The 12562-nt window shown below is 57.4% G+C and overlaps 1 protein-coding gene across 5 annotated transcripts; it reads right to left on the reverse strand.

Annotated features, from left to right (window-relative positions):
- Window positions 1-1235: 1235 nt before the first annotated feature.
- LOC142026400 (uncharacterized) lies at window positions 1236-10976 on the reverse strand. 5 transcript variants are annotated; one of them, XR_012648807.1, is made up of 4 exons: window positions 10906-10976; window positions 2073-4026; window positions 1601-1691; window positions 1236-1480 (listed from the first exon to the last, which is right to left on the reverse strand). XR_012648807.1 is itself a non-coding variant. In XM_075019369.1 (2 exons), exon 2 carries the CDS (start codon window positions 4016-4018, stop codon window positions 2336-2338), a length of 1683 nt encoding a protein of 560 aa, XP_074875470.1. In that variant the 5' UTR covers window positions 4019-4026; window positions 10906-10976; the 3' UTR covers window positions 1241-2335. The 5 variants fall into 5 exon arrangements, 1 of the variants encoding a protein (XP_074875470.1); XR_012648805.1 differs by having other exon boundaries at window positions 1238-1480; window positions 1601-4026; XR_012648806.1 differs by having other exon boundaries at window positions 1239-1691; window positions 2239-4026.
- Between the last annotated feature and the right edge of the window lie 1586 nt (window positions 10977-12562).

Raw genomic sequence — 12562 nt, forward strand, 5'->3', positions numbered from 1 at the left:
ACACCCCCCCAGGCCCCAGCTGAGAGGGGAGCAGAGGGTCTGCAGGACAGCCAAGCAGCACAAAACCTGAAATAATTTCCTCCAGCAATGAGATCATCCCTTTCCTTGCCAACTACCAAGCTGGTGTTGGCCATAAGGCCATAATTTGGTTATCTTATCCATTGCTTGGTGACCACCATCGCTTGGTGATCACACAACGCGTGATCCCAGCACATGAAAAAAGCCTCAATTCCAAGACAGGCATCTCTGGGAGCAGCCACTCTGAGGCTTGAACCACCAGAGATGGTCCTCTCCCCACATCTGAAATGCAGCAGATCAGGAAGGTAAACCTCCCTTTGGCCTCCAGGATCCCAAAGGCTGGAGATCCCACAGGGAAGGATGCCCATCAAAAGCTAAGAGCTTGTCCAACCACGAGAGCACACAGAGTCTAGCTACCACCTACCTAGTGCCACCTGAGATGCCCTCAATCACCCCAGACACTCACAGCAGGGCTGGCATATAGGACATCGGGACTATAAGAGATGTAGGCTCTCCTGGAAGAGGAGCTGATGGTCAACTGCATACCCCAGATCATCTCTGATGGTCTCAGCAGTTGAATGCAACCCCAAATCTCCATTAATTGTTTGGACAGCCCCTGCCTGCCACCACAGGTACATGTGGACAAAGCAGATCCCAGGATGGGAACCTGCTGAGATGTGTCCACCACCGGCTGGGCTACAGAAGATGTTCAGGGACAGGCTCAACCCCAAAATCAAATCACAACCTCACAACCTGCAGCCTGGAACAGCCTTATGAAGAGGCCAGAGCTGCCCCAGTGCTGTCTCAAGGGCTGAAATGGGGGGAATTTGGGACGCTGTGGGCCAGGGGAGACCAACATGACCAGGAGGCCCACAACCATCCTTGCAGGGGGATCCGCCAGCCCAAATCCCAAAGATGGCTTGCTGGCCCATCTTGCACGCATCTGTGGAGTGCAGGCTCAGCAGTGCCAAGTGGGATCCACCCCACACCTGCAATTTGGCAGGTCTCTCCTTACCACATCTGCTGGCAACACATGCCAGGTGACTTCCCACGCATGGCTGAAGGGCACTGGGAGAAGGTACTGGGTGGGAAGGAGGTAAGACCACCAAGGACTGTACCACCACCAAAAGCCCATGTCAAGACCCAGCTAGACACAGCCACAAGCTGGAGGAGGTGATGAGACAGAGCCATCATTAAATAACCATCCTGTAATTAGTGTGCAGAGCATCAAGGAGCGCACACATCCCACCCCCCCACCCCCGTTCCCAGCGCTACAGGGACCGTACGAAAAGGGGGGACAGGGTGGGACCTGGGATATCCAGGAGTCCGAGGGCATCAGCGCAGGTGAGGACAGGGCTCCTGTCTCACCCTCGCGAGCAAAGGTCCATGTGCCACCCTCTGCTTGGCAGCCATCAGCCAAGGGGGCACAAATCCAGGCTCCAGCAGCAGTGCAGGGGTAGTTCTGGGAAGCGAGAGAGGAGGAAGAGGATGATGATGCAGGGAGCTGGTCATGTCTCGCTTGCCCATACCCCATCCAGGTTCCTGCCTGGAAAGTCCCAGGAGTGGTTGGAGAAGAACTTACAGCGCCGGGTGTAACTTGCTGAGGCTCCCAAAATGGACGGCAGCAGCATGTCCCCCCCTTTCTTCTGCTCCCTACCAGCCCCGCCAGCACCCTGGGGCAGAAAAAAAGGGGGTGATTAACTGGGTCATTAGCAGCAGCATGAGATATGGACGGGACACTTGAACCCAAAAAGGCTTCGGGGGAAAGGAGGTGCCCGCTCCTTGCTCTTCCCCGTGATCCTTTCCGCTACCCGTACCGTTGTCGTATATCCCTCCCAAAAAGACAGGCAAGTCTGTCCCCTACTGCAGGCAACAGTGTGCCCCAACTCCCTGGGAGCCCCCCAGCCCAGGCTGAGCCATGCTCACTGGGATGACCGGGGAGGGGGATCTTGGGATGACTTAGAGAGGGTCTCAGCCCTCCTCCCCACACAAGGACAAAGAAGAGGGCTCCTGCCTGCCCACTGGTGGTGTGCCATGGACCATGGCATGCCCACCAGGAGCTTGCAGCCATCCTGGCCCACGGGCTTGGGGAGGGTCCTGCTGGGATCCCTTGGAGGGAGGAGGAAAGCACGGCGTGAGTCCAGGTTCGGCGAAAAGCTGGGGCTCAGGAGAAGTGCCACAGCTTTTTGGGGGTCCACGCCGGCCCTCAGGCGCACGTACAGGGTCCCCCAGCCTGGGGCTCATCTGCTGTCGGTGGCGGCGTGCTTACGGCCGCCGTGGCCTGACGACACCGTGGCTGCGCTTGCCGCGCCGGGGCTCAGCCGTCGCGGTGAACGCGCTGGTGCTGCAGCAGGTTGGAGGGATGAGCAAAGCCCTTGTCACAAACACTGCACTTGTAGGGGGTCTCACCCGTGTGCACCTTCTCGTGCACGGCCAGGTAGGCCAGGTCCTTGAAGAACTTGTGGCAGAAGCTGCACTTGTAGGGCCGCTCCTGGCTGTGCACACGGTGGTGCTGGAGGAGCAAGGAGGGCCGGGCAAAGGCCTTCCCGCACACCTCGCACTTGTAAGGACGTTCCCCCGTGTGTGCCCGCTCATGGATCACCAGGTATGACGACTGCTTGAAGGCCTTCCCACAGGTTTTGCAAACGAAGGGACGCTCGCCAGTGTGCACTCGCTCGTGGGAGGAGAGGGCGTTGGATTGCTTGAAGCCCTTGCCGCAGAGCGGGCAGACGAAGGGGCGGTCGCCCGTGTGCACCCGCTCGTGCACCTTGAGGCTGTGCCCGTAGGTGAACTTCTTACCACAGACCCCGCAGACGTGGGGTTTGTCGTCGCAGTGCTGGCGCTGGTGGAGGAGGAGGGCATTGGAGGTGGGGAAGTCCTTCCCGCAGTCGGCGCACTTGAAGGGCTTCTCGGCGCAGTGGGTAAGCGCGTGACGCTGCAGCTCGTAGGGCGTCTTGAAGCTCTTGGCGCAGCGGGGGCAGCGGAAGGGACGCTCGCCGCTGTGGATGCGCCGGTGCTCTTGGAGGTTGGAGGAACGCTTGAAGCGCTTCCCACAGAGCTCACAGCGGAAGGGTCGTTCCTCCGTGTGGACCAGCCGGTGGCTTTTGAAGTCCGAGTGGCGCTTGAAGGAGGCCTGGCAGAGGTCACAGCGGAAGGGACGCTCCTCGTTGTGTACCACCTCGTGGCTGAAGAGCTCCCAGGCCCGCTTGAAGGCCTTCTCACAGACGCCACACTGGAAGGGCTTCTCGTCCACGATCACCTCACGGATCTCCAGCTCGCTGACGCCACTCGCTCCCCGTTTCGGATGGGCCGGCAGTCCCACCGCTGCCGCCTCCTCCAGCTCACCCACCGTGCTCCCCAGCACCAGCTTGGCGGTGGAGTAGATGCCACGTTCGTCAATCAGTTGCACAAAGTCCGGCTTGGGACGGGCATCGCCGGAAAGGGGCAGCTCGGGGGAGCAGGACCGAGACCCTCTCTCCTCCTCCTCTTCCTCGCTGCTCCGCGGCACCTCCTCCAGCCCATTCTCCATCGCCCTCTGTCTGAAGTCACCTGTCCGGCCCCAGATCAACCGCAGCCTCTTCCCCCGGGAGGGTCCTGGCTCTTCAGTGCTCTCCCCTCGTCCTGGGGATGTGGGGGCCCGGCTTGTCTCGGGCTTCAGGCACAGACGGTGCTTCCGCCGGCATGGCCGTAGCTCACCAGGCACCTGGTGGCACGGGGAAGCTCCCTCATCCTCATCAGTGTTCTGGCAGGGCCTGCCTGCACCCCGAGGGGCGAGAGAGCCCTGCCCGCGGCAGCACCGTCCTGAGCGGCGTGGAGAAGCTTGTCCTAGCCGCTCTGGGGAGCCCTCTCCCGGCTCTTCTCTCGGTTGTGTCCCGGCTGTGTCCTCCTCCTGAGCCTCCTCCTGCTCTTCTTCACCTTCAGGCCCATCTCCTTCGGGAAGTGGGGAGAGCCTCTGGGAAAAGGGGGGCTCGCAGGCCGGGGGACCCAGCTGCCCTTCCATGGCAGCCCCTGCAAAAATGAGAAAGGAGAGAGCGTGAGAAAAGCAACAGGCTGGAGCAAGATGGTAAAAGAAGAGGCATGAAGATGAAGACGTGGGTGGCAGCAGCACAGAGGGAGGTCAGAGAGAGATAGAGACATAGGAAAGCAGGGAGACTCTAGGGAGGAAGAGAAGGAGGCATAAAGACAGACACTACAGAGAGTTTGTAAAACCTGGCGTCACCAATCCCTTTCCCCTTCGGGGGATCAAGGTGACGGGCAGACCTAGCACCAGAGAAACGGCCCTGATCAGCACTTAAAAGCCTTTTTACCCATAAGCCTGTTACTAGCGCGCACAAGCAGCTGCTATTCATAGCAGGGAGCAATTCACTTCCTCACAGGGCCTGCTCATTGTTACCTGGTCAGAGCAACAGCTGAGGGACCAACCTCAACTGTGTCCGCAACCATCAAAGGCCATACTGGCTGGCTGGCAGCTTCCAGGCAGGGCTTTGAAAAGCTCCTTGGAGGGTGCTTGGTCTCCCCGGGCGCCTACGTGACCCCTCATCTGGGACAAGGAGCTGTCAGCCCTGCCTTGTGCACAGGCAGTGGATGCACAGAGGGATTCACCCCCCAGCTCCTGGGGATTCAATACTACAACTCGGCTCCACAGCATATCGGGGTGGTTTTTCAGATCACCTTCTCAACAAATGCTCCTCTCTTAGGCCAGTGTTTTTCCAAGCTCCATCAAAGCCCACTGATACCTCTGGAGCCCGTTCAGCGGTTGCACAGCTCAACAAGAGACATCGGGCTCTGATATCCACTGTGGGGATCCCCTGGGCTGGATTTGCTGTCCCCATTTGGGACCCCACACATGGATCGGTTTAGCCAAGGGACGGGAAGAAGCACAATCTGTCTCTCAAAACCCTGTGTGAAATCACACCCCATGAGAGCCTGATGCACAGACAAGAGCAACCAGCTAATACAAGGAGGTCTTTGTCACAAACGGCTAAATACAGGTGGTTTGGTCTTGCCTTCCATGTCCACAGACATCCTGGTGAGAGGCAGCGGGGCGGAGGGGACATCAGGAGCAGCAGATGTTTTAAAGGCCTCCAAGCACCATGTTGCACAGAGAGCACTCCCACCGACACAACACCAACACAGTGAGGAAGCTGCCACAAAGCCAGACGTAAAACCACCCTAAAGGTGCCCAAGAAGGGACTCCCGTGCATGTGAGCAGGGAAACGGCTGCCAGAAAAAAGAAAAGGCAGAAGAGAGGAAAGGTACAGGCTGGGAAGGCAGCATGCCAAAGCCTCCCAAAGACTGGTAAGCACTGGAGAACTGCTGGTGCAGTCGGACCCCCAAGAACCGATAAACTCTGGGCACAAAGACCCCGCCTGTCCTGGTTTCGGCTGGGACAGAGTGAATTTTCTTTCTAGTAGCTGGTATAGTGCTATGTATTGGGTTCAGTATGAGAAGAATGTTGATAACACTGATGTTTTCAGTTGTTGTCAAGGAGCATTTAGACTGAGTCAAGGATTTTTCAGCTTCTCATGCCCAGCCAGCAAGAAGGCTGGAGGGGCACAAGGAGGTGGGAGGTGACACAGCCAGGACAGCTAAGCCAAACTGGCCAAAGGGATATTCCATACCTATGGGACGTCATGTCCAGTATATAAACTGGGGGAAGTTGGCCTCGGGGGGAGGATTGCTGCTTGGGAACTAACTGGGGATTGGTCAGCAAGTGCTGAGCAATTGCATTGTGCATCATTTGTTCTGTATATTCCAATCCTTTTAGTATTATAATTGTCATTTTAGTACTGTTACTACTATCATTGTTAGTTTCTTCCTTTCTGTTCTATTAAACTCTTCTTATCTCAACCCACAAGTATGACTTTTTTTTTCCCCTGATTCTCTCCCCCATCCCACTGGGTGGGCGGGAAGTGAGTGAGCGGCTGCGTGGTGCTTAGTTGCTGGCTGGGGTTAAACCATGACACCGCTGAGTCTGCCTGAGGCCACTGGCCCACGCTGGCATCTGCAATGTGGGGTGTAATTTGGTAAAACTCAGTGGCTGCTACAAACAGATGGGAGCCCGCAGGATTACAGACAGCCAGTGATGTGATGGGGTCCTTCCAAGGGATTTTCCAAACCCCCCCAGTGCAACATTATCAGTGGGAGCCTGTCGTAGCTGGGGATGCAGCTTCAACCAGGCAACTGCAAGGGAAGGCAAGGGAGCGAGCTATGAGTGAACGAGCTAAACACTATTTATAACCACTTTGAGCCCATTAAAGCATAATGAGTAAAAAGTGCTCCAAGAAACCCTGCTCCTCACCCACACCTCCCACCCCTGGCCAGGTCTCAAGGTGCAGAGAAGAGAATTCACAGCCAAAGCGAGAGGGTTTCCAGGCGTGATTTGGTCTCGCTGGCACAGAGCAAGTAACATCAGCCCAAAGGGTAATAATGCAGGAGCACTGGGATGGGACATCCTGATAAAGCAAAGCTGAGGAATCCGACATCGAAAAGGGAGGAGATGAAGGTGACGGTCGAATATATTACAAACAGAAAAGGGTGAAGGGGATGGCAGGTTGAATAAATGAGAAGGCCAGAAGTAGAGAAAGCCAATAAAAACACCAAAACCAGCAGAAATCCTTATTTAGATGAACGGAGATGACCACTTTTTGTCCCCTGCTGAGGCAGGCACTCATGAGATGCTCCCGTTGTTGTTTAAACAGCCTAGCCCTGAGTATGTACCGCATGAGTAACGCTGGAAGCAGAGATGAAGGCTCACAGTTACCCTCTCCTGGGTCACGCTCACCTTTCTGGGATGGATTTAGACCATTTCTTGGCCAGGACTCTCATCCAGAGGCTGCGGAGCCCACCCTTCTCTTTGAGTTGAGACATCAGGGTGACACTGGGTGGGAGGGATCAGAAAGCTCTCCCCAAGCAGAGGGGAGAACGAAACCTGCCGTCTCAGGTCCCCCTGCTCTCAAATGCAGGTGTTGAAAAAGGGGTCACCTGTGTGGGCCAAAAAGGACAGCACAGAGTGGGCTGGGAGCGGGAAATTGACACAGAGGGGGAGACTTCCATGAGCAAATGGTTGTATTAGGTTTGCATGGCAAGGTTATGGTAGCGGGGGGGCTACAGGGGTGACTTCTGTGAGAAGCTGCTAGAAGCTTCCCGACACAGCCAGTGCCAGCTGGCTCTGAGACGGACCCGCTGCTGGCCAAGGCCATGAGCGATGGTGATAGTGCCTCTAGGATAACAAATTTAAGAAGAAAAAAAAAGTTGCTGCACAACAGAGGCTGCAGCTGGAGAGAGGAGTGACAACATGTAAGAAAAACAACCCTGCAGACACCAAGGTCAGTGAAGAAGGAGGGGAGGAGGTGCTCCAGGCGCCAAAGTAGAGATTCCCCTGCAGCCTGTGGGGAAGACCATGGTGAGGCAGGCTGTCCCCCTGCAGCCCAGGGAGGTCCACGGTGGAGCAGATCTCCACCTGCAGCCCGGGGAGGTCCCCACGCCGGAGCAAGGGGATGCCTGAAGGAGGCTGTGACCCCGTGAGAAGCCTCCACTGGAGCAGGCTCCTGGCAGGACCTGCGGATCTGTGGAGAGAGGAGCCCACGGAGCAGGTTTTCTGGCAGCACTTGTGACCCCATGGGGGACCCACACTGGAGCAGTGTGCTCCTGAAGGACTGCACACCATGGAAAGGACCCATGCTGGAGCAGTTCGTGAAGAACTGCAGCCCACAGGAAGGACGCACGCTGGAGAAGTTCATGGAGAACTGTCTCCTGTGGGAGGGACCCTGCACTGGAGTAGGGGAAGAGTGAGGAGTCCTCCCCCTGAAAAGGAAGGAGCGGCAGAGACAACCTGTGATGAACTGACCGTAACCCCCATTCCTTGTCCCCCTGCGCCGCTGGCAGGGAGGGTAGGTAGAGAATTCGGGAGTAAAGCTGTGCCCAGGAAGAAAGGAGGGGTGGGGGGAAGGTGTTTTAAGATTTGGTTTTATTTCTCATTACCCTACTCTGGTCTGATTGGCAATAAATTAATTTTCCCCAAGTCAGGTCTGTTTTGCCCATGACGGTAATTGGTGAGTGATCTCTCCCTGTCCTTATCTCGACCCACAAGCCTGTTGTTATATTCTTCTCTCCCCTGTCCAGTTGAGGAGGAGTGATAGAGCAGCTGCGTGGTGCTTAGTTGCTGGCTGGGGTTAAACCATGACAGTGGTGAAGAGTCCCATGCCCGGCCTCTCATTGGAAACATGCTTCCCCCAGCTCCGAAAAAGCCAGATATTAGGGCTGCCTCTGCTGCCACCCAGACATCCAGCACATCCTGGCTGACTTGCCACTATGAATTCAGGCAGGATGATAAATTAAGTGTTTTCTGGCACCATGGGACAACTATGGCAAAGTCACTGAGAGGTTTTAGGGTTTCCCTAGTTGCTGCAGCGCTGAGTACAGCTATGTGGGAGCCCCTTGAGGCCCACCACAGTAGGGGAATGTTAATCAGGAGAGAAACGGAATGAGATGCTTGACTTACTTGGGGCCAGGAAGGATGCACCACCGCTGGCTGGTTTAAACTGAGGGGTGTTGGAGGAGTCTGACCTTGGGGAAGGGATTAAAGTGCACAGGCAGCACCTGTGGACCCCATGAGCCAGAGGAACAGCAAGGGGTAAAGCAAGAAAAGCACAAGGGTGGCAAGGTGACATACTTGGGGGAAAAACCAGCAAGCATCTGCCAGAGTGGAGCTTCTATGTGCCAAAGCAGAGAAGATTTGGTGGGTTCAGCCCAAGACAAGCAACCACAAGGGTCCCAAAAAAGCTTACGTGCTCCTAAAACACAGCAGGAGAGGTATTCCCTGGGCAGGCAGCGCTGCGGCTGAGCCAAACCCAGGTGAAAACAGCTTTGGCAAAGACAGGGTGACGGCGAGTTGCCATTTTGGAGAGAGTCATGGGACTGATCGGGGTGACCAGTCCTACCCACGGAGCAAGAGCTGGGGGTATCAAGCGTAGCTGCGAAGGAATTGCTGCCCCCCAGGCTCTAAACAAGAGCAAGAAAATACGTTGGGAAGGGAAAAAGAATAATTTCAGTGGAAGGAAGGATGGGGCCTGTGTGGGAGCAAAGAGGCAGAGATGGAGAAATTCACAGCAGAGAAAAAGGCTCCAACCACAGCCGCGTAGGAGCTGCCAGGCCAAAAATACACGATTTTTTTCACCCCCCATAGCGTCAGTGACACCCCCCTGCTCGCCCAGAATCCCCAGTGTCCGTGGGATGGCCAGGAACTCCCCCGCAGCCCAGCCCCTCACCCCTTTTCCACTCCCCAGAATACCCCAGATACTCCCAGCATGGCCCAGTTTCCCCCAGTATCAACAAGGATCCTCCCTGCATATCCTGATATCCCCTCACCCCCAAGAACACCACAAGCCCTCCCAGTATGTCCCAGTCTACCCTGGTATCACCCATACACTCCCATCACATCCCCCTCCCAAAACCCATTACAACCAGAACACCCCAGTATCAAACAGACCTTCTCATCTCATTGCCCTCTTGCCCCCCATTACAAGCACACCCTCCCAGCATGTCCCAGTCCCTCCCAGTAAGACCCTCTCATCTCACTGCCCTCCCCCACCCCATTACAATCACACCCTCCCAGCATGCTCCAGTTCCCCCCAGTATCAGACCCTCTCATCTCACTGCCCTCCCCCGCCCCACTGCAACCTGACCACACCAGCACGCCCCAGTCGTCTCCAGTATCAGACCCCCTCATCTCTCTGTGCTCCAACATCATTATAACCACACCCTCCCAGCATGCCCCAGTCCCCCCCAGTATCAACCAGATCCTCTCATCTCATTGCCCTCCTCCCTGCTATTTCAACCACACTCTCCCAATATGCCCCAGTCCCTGGCCAGTATCAACCAGACCCTCCTCTCACATGCTCCCTCCCCCCATTACAAGCACACCCTCCCAGCACACCCCAGTCCCTCCAGTATCCACCAGACACCCTCATCTCTCTACCCTTCCCCAGGCAATTACAACCAGACTCCCCCAGTATGCCCCAGTCCCTCCCAGTATGAACAAGACCCCCTCATTTCACTGCCCTTCCCCCTGCAATCACAACCAGACTCCCCCAGTATGCCCCAGTCCCTCCAGTATCCACCAGACACCCTCGTCTCTCTACCCTTCCCCATGCAATTACAACCAGACTCCCCCAGTACGCCCCAGTCCCTCCCCAGTAACAACCAGACCCCCATCTCACTGCCCTGCCTCCCCCATTACAAGCGCACCATCCCAGCATGGCCCAGTCCCCCAAGTATCAACCAGACCCCCTCATTTCACTGCCCTTCCCCCTGCAGTCACAACCAGACTCCCCCAGTATGCCCCAGTCCCTCCCCAGTATCAACCAGCCCCCCATCTCACTGCCCTCCCTCCCCCACTACAAGCACACCCTCCCAGCACGTCCCAGCCCCCCCCCCCAGTATCAACCAGACCCTCTCACCTCACCGCCCTCCCCCTCACCATTGCAAACAGACCTCCCCAGTATGCCCCAGTCCCCTCCCAGCATCAACACGGTCCCTCGAATCTCATCCCCTCCCCCACCCCATCACAACCACCCTCCCCCCAGCACGCCCCACTCTCCCCCCAGTATCCACCAAACCCTCCCCGCTATCACCGCGGACCCCTAACCATTCCCCAACGCCCCCCAACCCGGCTCCAGCCGGTACCACCAACCTCCCCCCTCAACCCCCTCAAGGCCTCCCCGTCCCACCGGGAACCACCGCGGGCCCCCGGCCCAGTATCGCGGTGGATCCTCCCAACCCACCCACCACCCCGTGAGGGGAATGTCACGGCTTAGGGACGACACGGGGAGACCCGTTCCACCCTCTCCCGTCCCTCGGTAAACCGCAGCCCCTCACCGCACTCACCGGGCCCCCGCCGGTACCGCAGCCCACCGCCTCCCCTCAGAGCCGCTTCCGGCCGCGCTCGCGCGCTGCGCCGCAACGCTACTTCCGGGGGCGGGGCGAAGGGGGTAGTAGTGGAGGAGGGCGCATGCGCGAAGCGCGACGGGGAGAGGAGGGGCGCGGCGGTGAGGCTGCGCATGCGCGGGGCGGGGAGGGGGGGAGAGCGGCGCGAAGGGGAGGGGTGTGCGCATGCGCGGGGCTGCGGCGGGAGCGGGAGGGGCTGGGGCGGGAGTGGGCGGGGCTGCGTGTGCGTGTGAATGGGGACACGCGTGTGTAATGCGGGGACATGGCTGGAGCACGTGTGTGGGTATGGGGACACGTGTGCAATGCGGGGACATGGCTGGAGCACGTGTGTGTGCAATGGGACACACGTGTGTAATGCGGGGACGTGCCTGGAGCACGTGTGTGTGCGTTGGGACACACGTGTGTAATGCGGGGACGTGCCTGGAGCATGTATGTGTGCATGGGGACATGCGTGTGCAATGAGGGGTCATGCCTGGAGCATGTGTGTATGCAATGCAGGGACATGGCTGGAGCATGTGTGTGTGCATTGGGACACACGTGTGTAATGTGGGGACGTGCCTGGAGCATGTGTGTGTGCATGGGGACAGGTGTGTGCAGTGCGGGGACATGCCTGGAGCATATGTGTGTGCATGGGGACATGCGTGTATAATGCAGGGACGTGCCTGGAGCATGTGTGTGCATGGGAACACTTGTGTGCAATGAGGGGTCATGCCTGGAGCATGTGTGTGTGCATTGGGACACACGTGTGCAATGCGGGGACTTGTCTGGAGCATGTGTGTGTATGGGGACACACGTGTGCAATGCAGGAAGGTGCCTGGAGTACATGTGTGTGGATAGGGAGATGCATGTGCAATGGAGGGTACATGCCTGGAGCACATGTGTGTGCATGGTGACTCGCATGTGCTATGCAAGGAGGTGCCTGGAGCATTTGTGTGTGCATTGGGACACACGTGTGCAATGCAGGGACATGGCTGGAGCATGTATGTGTGCATGGGGACTTGTGTGTGCAATGCGGTGACATGCCTGAAGCACGCATGTGTGCATGGGGACACCTGTGTAATTAGGGGACATGCCTGGAGCACGTGTGTGTGCATGGGGACACACGTGTGCAATGCAGGGACATGCCTGGAGCACATGTGTGTTGATAGGGAGACGCGTGTGCAATGTGGCAACTTGCCTGGAGCACATGTGTGTGCATGGGGACATGCATGTATAATGCAGGGACGTGCCTGGAGCATTTGTGTGTGCATGGGGACACGTGTGTGCAATGCAGGGAGGTGCCTGGAGCGTGTGCGTGGGGACACACATCTGCAATGGAGGGACATGTCTGGAGCACGTGTGTGTGCATGGGGACACGCATGTGCAGTGTGGGGACATGCCTGGAGCTTGTGTGTGTGCATGGGGACAGGTGTGTGCAATGGAGGGAGGTGCCTGGGGCATGTGTGTGTGTATGGGGACACGTGTGGGCTATACTGCTATATGCTTAGAGCATGTGTGTGTGCATGGGGACATGGGTGTGCAATGAGGGGACATGCCTGGAGCACTTGTGTTTGCATAGGGACACACGAGTGCAATGCATGGAGGTGCTTAGAGCACG

This window comes from Buteo buteo, chromosome 33 (genome assembly GCF_964188355.1).
Source record: "Buteo buteo chromosome 33, bButBut1.hap1.1, whole genome shotgun sequence".
Taxonomy (NCBI): domain Eukaryota; kingdom Metazoa; phylum Chordata; class Aves; order Accipitriformes; family Accipitridae; genus Buteo; species Buteo buteo.